Below are 21385 nucleotides of genomic sequence, written 5' to 3' on the forward strand. Positions count from 1 at the left end.
ATATCAGTCCAGAATGAATAGGTTTTTTCAAAAACAAAATGTGTGTCCCATGTCCAATTGTCCATATATCGTCATTTCAGTCCAGAATGAACAGGTTTTATCTGTCCCGTACATCCAGAAGTGTCCGTCCCGGTCTGATGATTGGATACTTTGTGGATTGGTCAAGCTTCACATGACAATTCAGCCCTCCAGATAAAATCATTCATTCATTCATTCAGAATATAAAGAATGTACAGATCACAGAGTTCATAACGCTAGAACACATAGAATAACAGTTCACCGCTTCACTTCGAACCGAGGTTTGATTTTTCTAGTTTTAACTCGCTGGCTGAAATCCCTCTGCCTCTCTGTTTCTCTCCCCTCTCCTCTCCCCCCATTCACTTATCTCCTTCTTCCTCTCTCCCTCCCTCTCCCTCCCCCTCCCCCCCCCCCCCCCCCTCCCCTCCAGATGTGAGGATGCTCAGAGCAGAGCGTGGGTCAGTCCACTGAATGGTCTCCAGTTCTACAACAGTCTCCACAAGGCAGAGGTCAGTGAGCCTCCTCACATGTCAGTCACATGTCTTAACCCGCCTGCATGCTCACTGAAACCATTCATAACGCTGTTTCCCAAGCACTGGGTCGGGAGCCATTTGGGGGTCGCGGACACATGTTTATGGTTCCTTTGGTTTTTGTGTGTTTCCTCCAGTTTGTTTTTAAATTATTATTTCAAAACATTTTCAAAAACAATCAAATATATATATAAGTACAGTACTCAATTCAATTCAATTCAATGGAGATTTATTGGCATTAAGAAAACCTATGTTTACATTGCCAAAGCAAGTTTCAAAACATAATAAAAACAGTTGAAGATGGGGAACATAATATACAGTTGGTGTAAACAGAACATATACAATTAGAGGGGGTACAGCATTGTGTAAACAGAACATATATACAATTAGAGGGGGTACAGCATTGTGTAAACAGAACATATACAATTAGAGGGGGTACAGCATTGTGTAAACAGAACAATTAGAGGGGGTACAGCATTGTGTAAACAGAACATATACAATTAGAGGGGGTACAGCATTGTGTAAACAGAACAATTAGAGGGGGTACAGCATTGTGTAAACAGAACATATACAATTAGAGGGGGTACAGCATTGTGTAAACAGAACATATACAATTAGAGGGGGTACAGCATTGTGTAAACAGAACATATATACAGTTGGAGGTACAGCATTGTGTAAACAGAGCTATGTCACATTGTGTTATGTATATAGGCAGGGTATGAAGCTTTTTGGGATAAATATTATCAGCATTTCTTTTTTCTCAATACAATTTCAATAGCATACAAATGAAGGAAAATAAAAAAGCCTCAGATTTAAAACATGTTTAAATGTATCAGCTCTGTTTCATACTGTATGTGCAGTAGGTCTAGATGTTTCATACTGTATGTGTAGTAGGTCTAGATGTTTCATACTGTATGTGTAGTAGGTCTAGATGTTTCATACTGTATGTGTAGTAGGTCTAGATGTCAATCCATGGTTTGTAGTCCTTAGGGTGGTTGTGTTCCATTCTCTAGCCTTTTTATTGCTTTTATCACAACAGTTCACACATCTTGTTGCTGTGTTCGCACATTGTTGTATTTCTCCCAGTAGGTATGGGAGTTTTTTGTCGTTGGTCATGTTCACAAACTCACCTTGGGTGTGTGTAATCAAGTAATAATAATAATAATAATAATAATAATAATGATTGATTGATTGATTGAAGACTTTATTAGAAGTTTGCATAGGAAAAGGTACAGTTTCATGATGGTACAGTTCACTGGTACAAGGTCTACTAAAAGGAGATCCTAGAAAAGACTACGCTTATTTCCACAGGAAACCGTTTAAGTATCTCATATAACATTGAATGACAGACGAATAGATAATATTAATACAAATAATAATAATAATACATCGGATTTATATAGCGCTTTTCTAGGTACCCAAAGTCGCTTTACAGAACAAAAATACAAATGAAAAACTTTATTCAGAAAACAGTAAAACGTTAAAAGGCTAAAAGGAACACAGGACAAATATGAAATAGCTGAGAGGGAGAGAAGGGTTAGGAAGGGAAGGGAGTGGGAGTGGGTTCCAAAGGGTGGGGGCTGCAACTGAGAAAGCTCAGTAAAGTACATTTACTCAGTTACTGTCCACCACTAGCTCTTAACCCCTGCATTCTCTCTGAACCCCATTAATAACACGCTGACACCAGCCCGAGGCCCTCTGCTATATGACTAAATGACGCTGTCCAGTCGTGTATGGACAGGTCGACCGCACGGCCAGCCGTCCAGGTGTCGCCAACATGTCCGTAACATACTAGGGGTGTAACCATACTTTTAATATTGATACAATACGCATCACGATACATGGTTGACAATACGATACATGGACGATATTGGTTCATTCATGGCGATACGATACGATTCAATGATTTAAAAACGATATAGGTCTAGTAACTATTTAGCAAAGACATTAAATCTGTGTGAAACGTTATTATTATTATTATTAACTAATTAACACAAAATCCTTTTTAACCCTCTATGCTTTGTAACCTGAGTTGCATTGAGTTATTTTTCCATACACCAACAACCAAATATAGCAGATCTGCAAGCTCACAACACGTCTTGTTTTGAGCTTGTAGATCAGCTCTTTTTGGTGAATGTTCAATGAATTCAGAATGTGCTTGAGTAAAAGTATGATGATATTGGCATCAAAATGTACTTAAAGTACCAAAAGTAAAAGTACAAAATGTTTGAAAATAGCAGATCGTTGTGAGCTTGTAGATCGGCTATGTTCAAATATCCTAGGTATAAAATGGGGCTAAAGTGGATTAATGTATGTTTTATAATATAATCATGTATATCTGTAACTAGTAACTAAAGTTTTCAAATATTTGTAGTGGAGTAAAAGTACGATATTTGATTTGATTTGATTTGATTTGATTTTATTCAGCACATTTTAAAATACAAAAAATATTTCTCAGAAATAGCAAACAATTAAAGTGCTAGGAGGAGGCAAGAAGCCCAAAGGGCTTATACGAGGCCTCTACCTATACTACAAACATATGAAATAACATGTATTGCAAAATACATGTTATTTGTTATACACATACTTACATATGCATACAACATATAATACATACATATAAAGATACATACATATACATACAAAATAATTAAAACCTGATAGAAAAAGAAAGAAAAAAAACTATATCTAAAAATCCATAACAAGATTATTGGTTAACCAGTACAACCCTCAATTTATTCTTATATAAATTCAATGATGAGAGTTGTATACCCTTGGAGTACTTGTCCCACAGGGTAGTACCTCTGTATTTTAGGGAAAATTGACCTTGACTAGTGTGGTAAAAAGGGGGGTGAAGGTCTGTTGCCTGTCTGGTGTTATAATTGTGAATTTGAGAATTTGTTTGAAAGTAATTACTAAAAGCTTTTGGAATGGAGTTGGGGGTATATTTGATCTTATAAATAAAATTGCATATTTGATAGGTGTTGATCTGGAAGATAGTGAAAAGTTTTAACTTATTAAAAAGTGGAGTAGAGTGGTCAAGTCGTTTTGAATGAGTGGCGGTTCTGACAAATCTTTTCTGAAGTAGATAAATATTATGGAGATATGAATCATATGTACTTGCCCAGACAATATTGCAGTATGTTAAGTGAGGATAAATCAAGCTATAATATAAAGTAAGTAGACATTTTTGATTTATCAAACTACTAATCTTCCTGATGACACCGAGTGATCTAGCCACTTTATTACTAACAAGATTGATGTGTTCTTTCCAGTTGATTTTATCGTCAACTAGAACTCCTAAGAATTTGACAGAGGTAACTTGTGTTATCTCAGTATCATTTATAATAATTTTACAATCATCTTTACAATACTTTTTGTTGCCAGCAAAAAGAATAAAATTAGTTTTTTTCACATTTAGGGATAGCTTATTTGCTTGGAACCATTTGGAAATGTGCTCCATGCCTTTGTTGGCCTCTGAAATCAGGGAATGGAAGTCAGAGTGTGTAATGATCAGATTAGTGTCATCAGCAAAAATTATAGGAAATAACTTGGAGCATACAGAAGGTAAATCATTAATATAGATAAGAAATAATAAAGGACCCAAAATCGAACCCTGGGGGACTCCAGACAATACTGTTTCCCTACCTGATACTATACCATTTACTGAAACATATTGTTCACGATCAAGAACATAACTCTGAAGCCATTTAAAAGTGTTCCTGTGAAAACCATAGTGATTCAATTTTCTTAAAAGTATATCAAAATTAACTGTATCAAATGCCTTGGACAGATCCAGAAATATACCCAAAGCAAACTCATTATTATCCCTGGCTGTATATATTTGATCAACAAGCTGTAATAATGCCATGTATGAGGAATGTTTCTTTCTGAAACCGTACTGATGTTCACAAAGTATTTTTTGATTTTCCAGATGTAAAAAAATGCGTTTATAGACAAGTTTTTCCAAGACCTTTGAAAAACAGGGCAAAATTGATATAGGGCGATAGTTTGTAAAGCAACTAGGGTCTCCAGACTTAAAAAGAGGAATTATTTTAGCAACTTTCATACCGGAAGGAACTATACCATGCTCCATGGATTTAGCACAGATGTATGTTAGTGGTGTTAAAATAAAAGGGCTAATCTCTTTGGCCAAAGAAGCACTGATTTCATCATGCCCTGCTGCAGAATCTTTAAGGTCAACTATAATTTCTAGTACCTCAGAGGCACTAGGTGGCGTAAACTGCTCAACAGCAGGAAAACAACCAGACAGGTGATCAAGTGGACTTTGCTCAATGTCCTTAATTTGGCTTGACAGTGAAGCACCCACCTTGACAAAAAAATCATTGAAACCACTTGAGATATCATACGGATCCTTCAAAACCTTACTTTCACTCACAAAATGTGAAGGGAATGTAGAGGTAGCCTTCTTTCTATTAAGAAGTTGGTTGATGATATTCCAGGTTGAACGGATATTGTTAGCAGATTCTTGGAATTTTTGTGTAAAGTAATTTTTCTTAGTTATACGGAGTAAATGTGTAAATTTATTTTTATATGTTTTATATTTGACAGAGTTTATTTGTGATGGATTAGATAAATATTTCTTATATAACTTGTTTTTTTTAATTGATGATTTCTTTAATCCTTTGGTAAACCAGGGTTTACTGTACTCTTTATCCATCTCTTTTTTACGTTTTACCAGGGGGAAGCTCTCACAAAATACAGTTTTGAGAGTCTCCATGAAAATGTTGTAAGCTATTTCCACATTAGGCTCCTTAAGTACATTTTCCCAAGTAACATCACCAATCAAGGCTTTGAAGCGTTCCGTATTTCTTTTGTTAAAGACTCTACATTTATATTCACCAGATGGCTGCTTGTGTGCCTTTGTACAAGTAAACTGAAATATTGGAAAATGGTCTGAGGTGTCGTTATAAAAGATACCACTCTGAATCACATGATCCAAGGAGTTCGTAAAAATGTTATCAATTAAAGTAGCCGAAATAGGTGTTACTCTAGTAGGCCTATAGATTAAAGGATAAAAACTATTGGAATACATAGTATGAAGAAAATGAGCTGTTCGAGTGTGCTTCTCATTCATTAATAAATTCAGATTAAAATCACCATGCAGATAACATAATTTACCCTCCTTGGAGATCAGATCTAAAGTGACAGATAAAGCATCAGAGAAGTTATCAGCGTCAGTATCAGGGGGACGATAAATACAACCAATAATCACATTTTTACCACCAAAATAGAAACAAGATGGGAGTTCCACAAAAACAGACTCTACATTAGCATGTTCCAGATGGCCTGCAAGGTCTTCTCTGATGTTGAAATGGATATTTGTCTGTAAAAAGATGGACACACCACCTCCTACTCTATTTTCTCTATGAGAGTGAACACCATTATAGTTTTTTAATGTATAGAGGGATTCTAGTGCTTTGGTCAGCCAAGTTTCAGTAAGCGCAATAACAGGGAAGTTGTATTTCAAGGTGGACAAAAAAGTATTCAATTTCTCATGGTTTTTTGGGAGACTATGTATATTGGTATGAAAAGAAGAAAAATAATTTTCGTTTGCGGGGAAGGCACTACATAACGCATTAAATTGGCTCTCATTGTAATATACACATCTTTTAGACCCATTTAGGGCTTGATTTAGAAAATTGGAGTCAGCATCAAAGCCTCCATTATAGCGCAAGTGATTTTCTTCAATAGTGTCAAAGGGGTTAAAAACAAGGTGCTCGAAATTACCCTGAGATCTATCCCCTAACATCAAATTAACAGATTCAATGTTAATATGACAATCTTGTGAAGACATAAAGAAATAAATAATTTAATACTTGAATTGTCACCAAGTGTTTAACCTCTCCTTGTCCAGATTTGTACAACTGCTTACTCAAACTTTTTCAGATCATCCAACTTCCTCACTACCACAACCTTAGCTTGCTCTGGGGACTGGCCATTCAATTTAATAAACACTTTACAATTTGCAGTCCAGGTTCCCTGGATCCTTCCTTTCTTTTTAAGGAATCTTGCTTTCCTAGCAATCTCACCATTCTTCTTTGTCAAGTGCTCATTCAGGTATACATTGGTTCCTTTTAGATTTTTCCCCTGTTTTAACAGCTCCATCTTGTGTTTCCTGCTGAAGAACCTCAGGATCACAGATGGATTTTCCATTTGTTTGGCTTGTCTCGATTGCCCCTCCACATCGCTTTGCTTCCTGCGAGGCAGGGGATGACAAGCTTCAATGTTATCCTTGTCAATTTTAATGTTCTTAGATTTGAGAAAAGCCACCACCTCCTCTTCTGCTGTGACCTTCTCCTCCTCACTAGGCTCCATGTCATGACCCGTGGCCTGGGCAGCTGCCTTGGCATAGGTCTTTGGTTTAATATTCAGTCCTGAGACAATAATATCATTAAGTCTCGAGTACTGTTCTAAATCATCAATCCTATTTTCTAGTGTGATCATTTTTTCATTTTGTTCAGCATTCCGGGCTTTCAACTGTGCCATCTCTTTCACAAGGCCATTTATGACTTCTTGTTGGTTTGATAGTTTATCCATAGTATTTGAGAGTAGACAAATAGTCTCCTTCAATTCATTCACATCCACATTTAGTTGTTTCAAAGTCATTTTGACCTGGATGGTAGCTGATCTCCACTGGGCTGGTTAGCTGAGCTGCTCACTGACCTGTGCCTCGATGGTAGCTGGTCACCACTGGGCTGGTTAGTAGAGCTGCTCTCTGGCCTGTGCCTCGATGGTAGCTGGTCACCACTGGGCTGGTTAGCAGAGCTGCTCTCTGGCCTGTGCCTCGATGGTAGCTGGTCACCACTGGGCTGGTTAGCAGAGCTGCTCTCTGGCCTGTGCCTCGATGGTAGCTGGTCACCACTGGGCTGGTTAGCAGAGCTGCTCTCTGGCCTGTGCCTCGATGGTAGCTGGTCTCCACTGGGCTGGTTAGCAGAGCTGCTCTCTGGCCTGTGCCTCGATGGTAGCTGGTCACCACTGGGCTGGTTAGTAGAGCTGCTCTCTGGCCTGTGCCTCGATGGTAGCTGGTCACCACTGGGCTGGTTAGTAGAGCTGCTCTCTGGCCTGTGCCTCGATGGTAGCTGGTCTCCACTGGGCTGGTTAGCAGAGCTGCTCTCTGGCCTGTGCCTCGATGGTAGCTGGTCACCACTGGGCTGGTTAGCAGAGCTGCTCTCTGGCCTGGTCCTGGATGGTAGCTGGTCTCCACTGGGCTGGTTAGCAGAGCTGCTCTCTGGCCTGTGCCTCGATGGTAGCTGGTCTCCACTGGGCTGGTTAGTAGAGCTGCTCTCTGGCCTGTGCCTCGATGGTAGCTGGTCTCCACTGGGCTGGTTAGTAGAGCTGCTCTCTGGCCTGTGCCTCGATGGTAGCTGGTCACCACTGGGCTGGTTAGCAGAGCTGCTCTCTGGCCTGTGCCTCGATGGTAGCTGGTCACCACTGGGCTGGTTAGTAGAGCTGCTCTCTGGCCTGTGCCTCGATGGTAGCTGGTCACCACTGGGCTGGTTAGTAGAGCTGCTCTCTGGCCTGTGCCTCGATGGTAGCTGGTCACCACTGGGCTGGTTAGTAGAGCTGCTCTCTGGCCTGTGCCTCGATGGTAGCTGGTCACCACTGGGCTGGTTAGCAGAGCTGCTCTCTGGCCTGTGCCTCGATGGTAGCTGGTCTCCACTGGGCTGGTTAGCAGAGCTGCTCTCTGGCCTGTGCCTCGATGGTAGCTGGTCTCCACTGGGCTGGTTAGCAGAGCTGCTCTCTGGCCTGTGCCTCGATGGTAGCTGGTCACCACTGGGCTGGTTAGTAGAGCTGCTCTCTGGCCTGTGCCTCGATGGTAGCTGGTCTCCACTGGGCTGGTTAGCAGAGCTGCTCTCTGGCCTGGTCCTGGATGGTAGCTGGTCACCACTGGGCTGGTTAGTAGAGCTGCTCTCTGGCCTGTGCCTCGATGGTAGCTGGTCACCACTGGGCTGGTTAGCAGAGCTGCTCTCTGGCCTGGTCCTGGATGGTAGCTGGTCTCCACTGGGCTGGTTAGCAGAGCTGCTCTCTGGCCTGTGCCTCGATGGTAGCTGGTCACCACTGGGCTGGTTAGCAGAGCTGCTCTCTGGCCTGGTCCTGGATGGTAGCTGGTCTCCACTGGGCTGGTTAGTAGAGCTGCTCTCTGGCCTGTGCCTCGATGGTAGCTGGTCACCACTGGGCTGGTTAGCAGAGCTGCTCTCTGGCCTGGTCCTGGATGGTAGCTGGTCACCACTGGGCTGGTTAGCAGAGCTGCTCTCTGGCCTGTGCCTCGATGGTAGCTGGTCACCACTGGGCTGGTTAGTAGAGCTGCTCTCTGGCCTGTGCCTCGATGGTAGCTGGTCACCACTGGGCTGGTTAGCAGAGCTGCTCTCTGGCCTGGTCCTGGATGGTAGCTGGTCTCCACTGGGCTGGTTAGCAGAGCTGCTCGCTGGCCTGTGCCTCGATGGTAGCTGGTCACCACTGGGCTGGTTAGCAGAGCTGCTCTCTGGCCTGGTCCTGGATGGTAGCTGGTCTCCACTGGGCTGGTTAGCAGAGCTGCTCGCTGGCCTGGGCCTGGATGGTAGCTGGTCTCCACTGGGCTGGTTAGCAGAGCTGCTCTCTGGCCTGTGCCTCGATGGTAGCTGGTCACCACTGGGCTGGTTAGTAGAGCTGCTCTCTGGCCTGTGCCTCGATGGTAGCTGGTCACCACTGGGCTGGTTAGTAGAGCTGCTCTCTGGCCTGTGCCTCGATGGTAGCTGGTCACCACTGGGCTGGTTAGTAGAGCTGCTCTCTGGCCTGTGCCTCGATGGTAGCTGGTCTCCACTGGGCTGGTTAGCAGAGCTGCTCGCTGGCCTGTGCCTCGATGGTAGCTGGTCACCACTGGGCTGGTTAGCAGAGCTGCTCTCTGGCCTGGTCCTGGATGGTAGCTGGTCTCCACTGGGCTGGTTAGCAGAGCTGCTCGCTGGCCTGTGCCTCGATGGTAGCTGGTCACCACTGGGCTGGTTAGCAGAGCTGCTCTCTGGCCTGGTCCTGGATGGTAGCTGGTCTCCACTGGGCTGGTTAGCAGAGCTGCTCGCTGGCCTGTGCCTCGATGGTAGCTGGTCACCACTGGGCTGGTTAGCAGAGCTGCTCTCTGGCCTGGTCCTGGATGGTAGCTGGTCACCACTGGGCTGGTTAGCAGAGCTGCTCTCTGGCCTGGGCCTGGATGGTAGCTGGTCACCACTGGGCTGGTTAGCAGAGCTGCTCTCTGGCCTGGTCCTGGATGGTAGCTGGTCACCACTGGGCTGGTTAGCAGAGCTGCTCGCTGGCCTGGGCCTGGATGGTAGCTGGTCTCCACTGGGCTGCTGGGCTGAATAGCCAAGCTGCTCCAGAGGCCCGGGCCTGGCTATGCTTGTATCTAGCTGGCCTGGCTTGCTGGGCATCCACTCTGGACCAAGGCCTAGCTAGTGCTGGTTGGCCTAATGGTAGCCAAACTGCAGCTTCTCCCTTCAATCCGCAGTTTCACTTTTGGTTACAAATGTAAAGGAGAATAACTATATAAAGTACGATATTTGCCTGTGAGATGTAGTGAAGTAAAAGTACTGAAACTTGGAACTAATCAAGTACAAATCCTTCAAAACTGTACTTAACTACAGTACTTAAGTAAACATACTTAGTTACTTTGCACCACTGCTTTACTGCTGTAAAAACGGTCATCTGGTAAACCTGTTTATGGTCCACAAGGTCATTAGTAAGAACCACACTGTAGCTGATAACTAGCATGAAACGCTCCCTTTCACTACACATAAACCACTTCATTACCTGTCTTCACCTCTCTCTTCATTTGTTAAAGATGCTTTCAAGTCACAGCATTTGGAAACGTCTGGCCCAACGGGCAAACCAGGTTAACAAGCCCTTTATGGACCGACGGACTAAAAACTGTGTTTCGTTAGTGACTTAGCGAGGTCGTTAGCGAGTCTTACTCGCTAAGTAAGACTCATTAACACCTTCTAAGCCTGGCCGCACTCCCTCGGACTTCCTACTGGGTCCCATCAGCCAATCGTCTATTCCCGTACTTCGCCGTAATTTATGAAATTAATCATAATTTTTTGAAAAATACAGTCGCAGGTCGTGCTCTGTCTCTTTAAGAGATGTTGTGCAATCGGATCACGTCAGAAACGTGATGACGTCATCGGCTGGCTCTGCCACTGGCTCCACGAGCGGCCATTACGTTCCCCTTCACTGTGTGTGCTGCAGCCTGGTTTAGCCCATCCCCCCTAGTATACCGACCAGACGACAGGCGAAATCAAGGCTTCGGAATGAGTGGAATACATGGAATTAGATCGATGTGCGTGCGACGAGGACGTAATGTACTTTCGAACGCTGTTTTTTCTCGCGGATTACCCCATCTCGCTCCATGCAAATGAACGGCAGAAATACAGCCAGCAGCAGCTTCTAAGTAAGTGGCCGCCCAAACACGTAGTGTGTGCACGTCCTGCTGGCTTGCACTGAACGACCCGCGCGCGTTGTTTATCATTTGGTGTGTTTGTTTTTTAAAATATGTTTATAAATAAAACGCTGATTGCACGGCAGTACCGGGGTTCAGGGGGTTCTGCCGCGGCTTAGAAGGTGTTTTTAATGTGAAATGGTTGGAAGGGGTCACTGGCGAAGCAGAGTTTAGTACTAAATGTACCTGCAATGCCAAGTGCTTGCAAAGTTTGGGAACTCTTGTCCTACTCGACGAAAATAAAACCGTCTACCAGTGACATCATCAATGGAGAATCCAAGCTAATAGAAACTGCAGGATTTCTATTCCTGAAAGGTTATGCTATATAATGGAAGCCATTGTTCTCGCGATAATAACAATCTAAATATTAATTGTTAATTCTTGTTAAAATAAGTCAGCCTAACAATGATGTCATTGGTAGACGGATGTCTGAACTCCTCCTAAGAGACACAGTATAACTTTATTTTAGCTGTTTTATCATCAACATTAGTGAGAACCAATTATATGAAGATAAGTTGAAAAGTGAAGAACAAGAGAAACTAGGTGCTCAGGAGGTAGCAGCAAAGTTAAAAACGTGTGGTGGGTGCTTCTAGGATCAGTGGGATAAAACTAGAAAAAGAGAGGAGGGTCTTCATCAGGTGATATATGCCCTGATGAAGACCCTGAGCGGGTCCAAACATGTTGGTTTTATTAACCCATTCAGGCTGGGAACACGTTTTGTGTTTGGGAGGGGCTTACAGTACTGTACAGTATGTAGCAACATATTTGTTTTTGTAAGCTAATTTCTGATTTAGGCTATTTGATACGAAATAAAGTACGCAGTTTTTACGTCCGTTCCCCTCCTTTTTTAACTTTTTAAGTGCTCGGATCTCTCCTCTATTTTTCATAGGTTGAAAAGGTGAAGTCTCCTTTAAGGTGCTTGTGTGCAGGGGTGTCCCACCGAATTCTGGGCCCTGGGTACAAGGATTCACTGCGGGCCCCCCATGAATGTTCTTCATAGGGGGAGGGGGTGTAACCCATTTAGACTGGGAACGCATTATCATGCAATATTTTCGTGCTTTATTGAAAAATAGCAGATATACAAGCTCACAGCACGGCACCGAGTGCCACGCACATTTTCACAACTCTTCAAAAATAGCAGATCTACAAGCTCGCAGTGACGCGCTGTGAGCTTGTAGATCTGCCATTTTCCAATAGCTAAAGTATAAAATAGTTAAGGCCTCTCCTCCACCTTGGGCCCAAGTAACTCAGTCCCACTCCCCCCCCCCCCCTTGTGACGCCCCTGTTTGTGGAAGCACACATGAGACTCACTCACATTAATCTGAAGTGGTTTATGTAGGGTAGAACTGACTGGCAGCTTAGAGGAGGAATGTGTTGTGTCTTATGATGCTGGAATGGAATGGATTGGAATGCTACTGGTAGTAATGCATCACTCTGTGAACTTAGGGACGCCTTGACTATAGGTTACACTCAGCCATCACAGCCACACTGGAGGAAATACAGTGTGCGAACACAGCAGCAAGATTTGTTAAATGTTGTGATAAAAGAATAGAAGAGAATGGAACACAGCCACCCTACGGACTACAAACCATGGAGTGACATCTAGACCTAGTGCACATAATATACACAGAGCTGCTTCCTTTAAATTATTTAAATTGCAATTCAATGATATTTGTCCTGAATGACTGCAAAATATAGCTGATATTTGTTTAAAAAAGCTTTATACCCTGTATATATAACATGTATATATTATGACACAATGTGACATGGCTCTGTTTACATAATGCTGTTCCTCCTACAACTGTACAGTATAATGTTCCCCTTTTTCATCTGCTAAGGACCCCTTAGCTCAGAGAGGGATGAAGCAGGGTCCCCTTAGCTGAGAGAGAGATGAAGCAGGGACCCCTTAGCTGAGAGAGAGATGAAGCAGGGACCCCTTAGCTGAGAGAGATGAAGCAGGGACCCCTTAGCTGAGAGAGAGATGAAGCAGGGACCCCTTAGCTGAGAGAGAGATGAAGCAGGGACCCCTTAGCTGAGAGAGAGATGAAGCAGGGACCCCTTAGCTGAGAGAGAGATGAAGCAGGGACCCCTTAGCTGAGAGAGAGATGAAGCATGGACCCCTTAGCTGAGAGAGAGATGAAGCAGGGTCCCCTTAGCTGAGAGAGAGATGAAGCAGGGACCCCTTAGCTGAGAGAGAGATGAAGCAGGGTCCCCTTAGCTGAGAGAGAGATGAAGCAGGGACCCCTTAGCTGAGAGAGAGATGAAGCAGGGACCCCTTAGCTGAGAGAGAGATGAAGCATGGACCCCTTAGCTCAGAGAGGGATGAAGCAGGGTCCCCTTAGCTGAGAGAGAGATGAAGCATGGACCCCTTAGCTGAGAGAGAGATGAAGCAGGGACCCCTTAGCTGAGAGAGAGATGAAGCAGGGACCCCTTAGCTGAGAGAGAGATGAAGCAGGGACCCCTTAGCTCAGAGAGGGATGAAGCAGGGACCCCTTAGCTCAGAGAGGGATGGAGCAGTTTGTGTTATATTTTCAGACATAACCAGGCCTGTAATTTCACCATTTTAGGGGCCATGTTGGTGTTGTCCATTGTTTGAGGGCACAGAGGCCATTGAATGAAACAAGATTTAATCCATTGAAAGAATTTGTTGAATTTAAGGGTTAACGATGACTTTAAATGTAATCTGCAGTGAAATAAATAATGTATGGTATTTACAAAAAGGTTTAAAGATGGGGACTCGGGGGAGTTAAGATTTCAGAATCTCAACAAAAGACACAGGTGTCTACATGACCAGAAAGAGACACTGGTGTCTACTGTCTACATATTGACCAGAAAGAGACACTGGTGTCTACTGTCTACATATTGACCAGAAAGAGACACTGGTGTCTACTGTCTACATATTGACCAGAAAGAGACACTGGTGTCTACTGTCTACATATTGACCAGAAAGAGACACTGGTGTCTACTGTCTACATATTGACCAGAAAGAGACACTGGTGTCTACTGTCTACACATTGACCAGAAAGAGACACTGGTGTCTACTGTCTACATATTGACCAGAAAGAGACACTGGTGTCTACTGTCTACATATTGACCAGACAGAGACACTGGTGTCTACTGTCTACATATTGACCAGAAAGAGACACTGGTGTCTACTGTCTACATATTGACCAGAAAGAGACAGAGCAGAAAGTGGTCCAGTCAGCTGGGGCATTAAGGCCACTGTGGCCTCAGGTCATGCCATTGGTTTGAGGGGCACAAGGCCACTGTGGCCTCAGGTCATGCCATTGGTTTGAGGGGCATTAAGGCCACTGTGGCCTCAGGTCATGCCAGTGGTTTGAGGGGCATTAAGGCCACTGTGGTCTCAGGTCATGTCATTGGTTTGAGGGGCACAAGGCCACTGTGGCCTCAGGTCATGCCAGTGGTTTGAGGGGCATTAAGGCCACTGTGGTCTCAGGTCATGCCATTGGTTTGAGGGGCATTAAGGCCACTGTGGTCTCAGGTCATGCCATTGGTTTGAGGGGCATTAAGGCCACTGTGGTCTCAGGTCATGCCATTGGTTTGAGGGGCACAAGGCCAAACTGAGGGGCAACAACGGCCATGGCCTTCATTGATTGATTGATTGAAGAATGTATTAGTAGGTTGCAATAGGAAAAAAATACAGTTTCATGACATGTACAAATCACTGGTACAAGGCCAACTAAAAGGAGATCCTAGTAAGCTTTTCGGCTTATTTACACAGGAACCACTTTATGTATCTCATATGACATTGAATGACAGACGGATAGAACACAGTACTTGGCATTAGGGCATTCACGAATAGTGATTTTTTGTATTCAAATTTTTCGACCTCAAAGTATTCGAATAGTCGAATATTCGACAGGACTGGCCAAACTGTCAAATATTAATTAAGCAAGAGGCAAACATTGTGAAAATAGCAGATCTACATGCTCACAACGCGTTGCGAGGCGTTGTGAGCATGTAGATCGGCTATTTTCACAATGTTTATCTGTGGAACCGAGTCACATTAAATGTAATTCCTACAATTCCAAGTGCTTGTCAGGGTGGGGGTCCCCAGTTCAAATATGTTTATTTTGGGGGTCACTGCCTAAAAAGGTTTGAGAACCCCTGGTATAGACGGGTTTCTTGTTTACAAACATTGAGACTAAATGCACAGCTGAATCTATCATGTAATCAATTCCGTCCAATCCCCAAACCTGTTGTTTTGGGGAGCGCTGGTTTCATTGGCTCATTTTGGTACCGACCCTGCGCACGCATCTACTTCTTATCAGTGTAACGTGGACCAGAAACCCGTCCATTAACAAATTAATCCACCAGGGGCATTGACAACTCATTCTTATGACTTCCTATCTAGCCAAGCTTTATAAACTATAGATTTTTTAAAGGACAAAACAAAAAACAAAAAAGAAAAAAAAAGAAAAAGCGAATATTCGACTTCGGTGAACAACGTCGGATAGTGGCCTTGATATTCGAATATTCGGTGAATGCCCTACTTGGCATAGGATAACATCAATCATAAAATCATAAAAAATAAGAATAATGTCTGTCTCTCTCTCACTATCTCTCTTTCTCTCTCTCTCTCTCTCTCTCTCTCTCTCTCTCTCTCTCTCTCTCTCTCTCTCTCTCTCTCTCCCCCCCCCCCCCCCCCCCAGACGGCGGTGTGGGTGAACTTCTTCTTCTGGCTGCTCATCGGGGTGCTGGTGTTCGTGCAGCGGGGGGGTCAGCTGATGGGGGGGGGCTTCAGGATGCTGGGGGGGTGGGGGGCGGTGGGGGGGGCCAGGGGGGCGGCGGCCGACCCCAACGCATCGCCCGGAGAGACCGAGCCCTTCTTCAACCGCCCCACCAGACCCCAGTGAGAGAGAGACACCAGAGCCCAGAGAGAGAGAGAGAGAGACTGACACACACACACACACACACACACACACACACACACACACACACACTAGGGCATTAACGACATGTGATTTTTGCAAGTCGACTCGACTCAGTAAAGACGTCATCACATCACACACGACCACCCCAATTATTTTGGGGGGTCCCCAGATGATTAACTTAATGTGAAACATTGTTTTCTCACTCAAAAAAGTTTAAGTGTATAGAGGGTGTGTCTTGTCTTCACATTTCTAAAGTGACAATTTAAGGACTTTTAATACCTCTAAAATGACAAATTAAACATTGTCCAAATTGTCAAATATCTAGAGGCAGAAATTGTGAAAATAGCTGCTATTTTCACATTAGAACCATGTTATACCAATCATCATTCCGTCCTTGACAATAACAATGTTTGAATGCTGTACAGACACGCACATGGAGCAAAAATAATGATAGAAAAAAATACAAAGGTCAACTTCGACTTTCAACTTTCTCTGGTGGGAGTCGACTTGTGTAATGAAGTCCACTCAGTCGACTTGCTGACTTTTTCGTTAATGCCCTAGCACGCACGCACGCACGCACGCACGCACACACACGCACGCACGCACGCACACACACACACACACACACACACACACACACACACACACACACGCACGCACGTTGTAACTTGCAAGTCTATGTGACAAAAAGTAGAGCTTTAACTAGAACTGCACTCTGTCGAGGTGCCAAATTGCGCCTCGTGCACAAGTAGGCCATACATATGGTCTACTTGTGCTCCATGAGGTGACATCACCAGGAATGCTGGTCCCTCATTGGCTGTTAATGATGACGTGATTAAAGCTACAATGCAGAACACGCATTCTAATGTTATAGTAATTTAAAAGGTCATTTTAAACTGTGTGTGTGTGTGTGTGTGTGTGTGTGTGTGTGTGTGTGTGTGTGTGTGTGTGTGTGTGTGTGTGTGTGTGTGTGTGTGTGTGTGTGTGTGTGTGTGTGTGTGTGTGTGTGTGTGTGTGTGTGTGTGTGTGTGTGTGTGTGTGTGTGTGTGTGTGTGTGTGTGTGTGTGTGGGGGGGGGGGGGTAGAGAATATAAATACAATATTGTCGCTATCAGGCAGAATCCTTGTGTCTTCGTCATGCTACAGTTTTGATACACGAAGCAATTTTATCATCAATATCAACCAGCAACGACCAGAGGCGTCAATTGGGTATGGCTAGGATGGAAGTTGCCATACCTTGGCTAAAGGGGAAAAAAATAAAATGTCCTTCCTAAAATAAATCCATGCCTGTTGGTGTCTTGCATGCGTGAAGGCACAAAAAGATTAATCCAATAACGCTGCCAATGGCCATACCCAATTGACGCCTCTGGTCGTTGCTGGTTGATATTGATGAAAAAATTGCCAGGTTTATCACAAGCCTTACACACAAATAGCTGAAAAATAGTGTTACATTTGTTTTACATTTTTAAAGTAAAAATATAATAAAAATCTTTTTTGAACTTGTAGATCTGCTATTTTGGCTATTTTTGTATTTCAGTTTTGGACATATTAGGTTTCCAGTGGACATCAACACTATATGTGCTATCTATTCATCCATAGAGACATGTACTACATGTACTACTGTCCTAATCCAGTCCAAATGTGATTTCAGACCAGATTTGAGTTGGATGATAGTTTTCATGTGGTCTGAACGAGGATAAGGAATGTGGTTCAAATCATATTTTGGTTTTGTTCTCTATGCTGGCTAACCTCGCCTACCAGGCTTTCTGGGGGAAAGCCTGGTGTTCATTCACAACAGGCCGTTTGGTTTCCGCCTAAAGCGCGGAAACCACTAGAAGAAGCAGCGTCGCTTTGATTTGGTTCCCAACGTTTGTTTCCACAATCCCTATTAAAATGCTGCAGTAGCCTAGTGTAGTCTTGCCAGTCGCTAACAGTTGGACTAAAAGATGCATGTACCAAACAAAATTTTCAAAAGCAAAACTACTCCGCATCAAGGAGTTTATTAGGTAGGCCCTAAAAGTATGTCCTTGAGCGCAGGGGAATATTTTGGGTTAAAACTGAATCCGGTTTGATCTTTCCGGCAAATTGTAGTTCTTTGAGGACTACAACATGACGTGTTGTGGTTTCCGCTCCAGACCGGTTACAAACCGTGAAAAGTGAAGTGATCCCAGACTACAGCTGGCAGTGTGTTTATATACTCTGCAGCAGTGGTTCTCAAACCTTTTCAGGCTGTGATGTGACCCCCCGAAATAATCATATTTGAACTGGGGACCCTCCCTCCCTGACAAGCATGTGGAGTCGGGTAGGAGTTGAGGCATTACATTTAATTTGACGGTTGCACGGATAAATATCGGGAGAGGCGAGACCTTGTGAGCTTATAGATCGGCTATTTTCTCATCATTTTGCCTATTCCTGATATGATTTGGCAACTTGGGCAATGTTTGACCAGTTCTCATAGGGTAGTTTGTTGGTTTTAGAAATCACAAAGGTCCTTTTTGATTCCTAAAATCAAGAGTCCTTAGATCAGGGGTTTTCAAAATGTTGACTCAGGGCACCCCTGAGTTAAGGCCCTTTTCCACCGGCAGCGATAACGATGACGATAGCCATAAAATATTGCAGCGATAATTATGCCTTCATATTAATGTCTGATAAAGTTATCGGACATCAATGTGAAGAGGCGCCAATTAATAACAGCAGCTCGCTCAGAGCGCACCTCAAGCTGTTTGTCAGAGACCCAGTTCCATATCACTGTGATCTAAACCACATCGTTGTTGATCCTAACCATGTAGTTGTCGGCTATCGGTGTTGGGTGGATGCTGCCGATCCACTTCAATTGAAAACCCACTTTTTTAAATCGTTATCGTCATCGTTATCGCTGCCGGTGGGAAAAGGCCTTTACACTGTTAATTTTTATAATCTTACATCATATTGGAGAAATATCAGTTTCCATCAGAACTGACTGAAAACAACTTGACGAACCCCAGCATGCCTATTCTGGGTGGAAAGTTCACCAAAAATAGCAGATCAACAAGCTCACAACGCGTGACAACTTGACACGTTGTGAGCTTGTAGATCGGCTATTTTTGGTGAAGAGTTGTCATAGATGGAAAAAGAACTCATCAAGTACAGTGCAAATCAGGTCATGTTTTACTGAGAATAGTGAAGTGATATTGATGTAGTGATATTGATGAATTCCAAATATTATCAAATAATCTTGCGCCACCCCTGGACTGACGTCACGGCACCCCAGGGTGCCCCGTCACCCACTTTGAAAACCCCTGCCTTAGATTGTCTCCTCACTGTCATCTGGGGAGCCGTACTGTAGTTCCAGACTCTATATAGCATTCAGAGATTGGGTAATGTGGAGTACCGGTAGTTGTCTGGCTACGCAAGACTACATACAGTAGGTTTTTCAAGCCCTTACATGTCTCCTTTCCGACATGTCTCCATTCTGACACTAACCCTATCTCTAACCCTAACCCTAAACCTAACCTCTATGGAGGTGTTGCCACTCCGACAATAAGAAGTCAATGTCGGAGTGGTGACATGTCGGAATGGAGACATGACATGTCAGCTTTTCAAGCACACTCTGGGAAAAGGAATAAAGTTAAATATCCTTTAATGACGAGGAGGGCAACAAAGGTTTTTCAGAAAGCGTTTAGGATTTAGAAGACATTTGTTGAATCCACCTATATCAGCGGTTTTCAAACGGTGTCATGTCAAGGACCCCCAAAATTCCATGCATTTGGCCGCGGACCCCCACCTCAAAATATGTTGTTCCGGGGACCCCCAGAAGCAAATATTTGAGTTAATAAATGTTAAAAGGATCCCTGGCTAATACGACAAATATGCCTTAATACATTATAATTGTCCTCTATAACTTCAATTAAAAACATCTTAAATATTTTATTTCTTCTAGAAATAGCTAATCTTTCACTCAATCTGGGAAATGCCTGTCGCAAGTTGATGTCATAAATGTCATGTGTAATTTTTATGGCATGCATGTGCAATAAAATAAAACACAAACACATTTGAAATATTGATTTGATGCTCATATTAACCATAGGAAGTATTACGTTTGTCTTTATTTGCACATGCATGCCATAAATTCCATAGGGATAGATCACACATGACATTTATGACATCAACTTGCGACAGGTATTTCCCCTGTTGAGTGAAAGATTAGCTATTTCTAGAAGAAATAAAATATTGAAGGTGTTTTTAATTTTACATTGTAGTTATAGAGGACAATTATAATGTATTAAGGCATATTTGTCGTATTAGTCAGGGATGCCTTTAACCCTGAATTTATGTCTTGCCTCATGCTAGATGCAGAATGCATATGTCCCAGAGCCAAAGAAGGTGTGTACCTTTCTACAGTATGTCTGTGGTCATTGGCATTGTGACAACTTTGGAAAGGACGTGTCTAAAGTAGAACTGACTGGACGATGTTACATCATCTTGGATACAACAGGACCCCCAGGAGAGTGCAAAATTAAACCAAATGGACCCGTAAGGGTTTCATTTTCACAGCAGTGAAATTTCCAAGAGGTCTGCACAATTACAGAATGTTGACGTATTGTTATCTTGGTCAACGTTTTGCCTGTTATCTCTCCTATGGCACCAACATCAATACAACATGAGATTGTGGAGACATTCTTAGGGATACATGTCATCAAGTGGTGATACTGTAACTTCTGTGGCTCACATGCTGAGTAAATGCCTAAATAATGGACCTTTTATATGAAAAGGGTTGAAAACAGTTCAGAAAAAGCTAAGGTATGGCAACATGACTGGTGTCTTGCTTCGCGCGCATGCAAGACACCAGTCATGTTGCCATACCTTAGCAACAGGCATGATACATTTATTTTAAGTACATTTAATTGTTTTCCCTCGTTTCTACGGTTTCTTGAGCTGGATATGGCAGCCTGGAACAGTGGTTCAGCTAAAGTGCAGCTAAACTTGTTAGTAAACGTGCCACAATTAACAATAATGCATTTTTTACTTGTAATTTAACAACATAATAACCAGCACAGATAGACAAAGAGACATTCATGGATTTATATTTAAAAGTAACTTTCATTCTCCCCCCTGGACCCAGGGTATGGCAGCTGCATACCCCTGCCATACCCAATTGACGCCCCTGGTTGAAAATCACTGCTTTAAACAATCTTAAGATTCTCAACCTTTTACTCAAGTAAAATTCAAATTAATTTCCAATTAGTTGTGTTTATTATAGGAACAGACCCCTATTTCACAGGATTTATGTTTAGCATCTTTTGAACCCCAAATTGAATGAATAGTGTAAAATCCTCCGTATTTATTGGAGCGTGTACATTTGTACCCAGAGCCACAGACCCATAAGGGGGTCCATGTGGTTCCTGAGTAACGTAACACAGGCCACCTCTTAAAGGTTGTGCAAATGATATGTGATGTGTTTGTTTAAATAAGTGTTAA

At 43.2% G+C, this 21385-nt stretch overlaps 1 protein-coding gene across 2 annotated transcripts in view; it reads left to right on the top strand.

Annotated features, from left to right (window-relative positions):
* The window catches only part of tmem179ba (transmembrane protein 179Ba), a 124042-nt gene that overhangs the window by 23019 nt on the left and 79638 nt on the right, over positions 1–21385 (top strand). Inside the window, exons 4-5 of one of the 2 annotated variants that reach the window (XR_013962722.1) lie at positions 449–527; positions 15708–16050. Coding sequence is in view for 1 of the 2 variants with exons in the window: in XM_080742088.1 (XP_080598214.1) it covers positions 449–527; positions 15708–15911 (283 nt within the window). In the remaining variant the exon portion in view is untranslated. Of the gene's footprint in view, positions 1–448; positions 528–15707; positions 16069–21385 lie in introns of those variants that run through there. The other variant, XM_080742088.1, reaches the window with a different exon arrangement.

The sequence above is a fragment of the Nannobrachium achirus genome (assembly GCF_963921795.1).
Source record: "Nannobrachium achirus genome assembly, chromosome: 14".
Taxonomy (NCBI): domain Eukaryota; kingdom Metazoa; phylum Chordata; class Actinopteri; order Myctophiformes; family Myctophidae; genus Nannobrachium; species Nannobrachium achirus.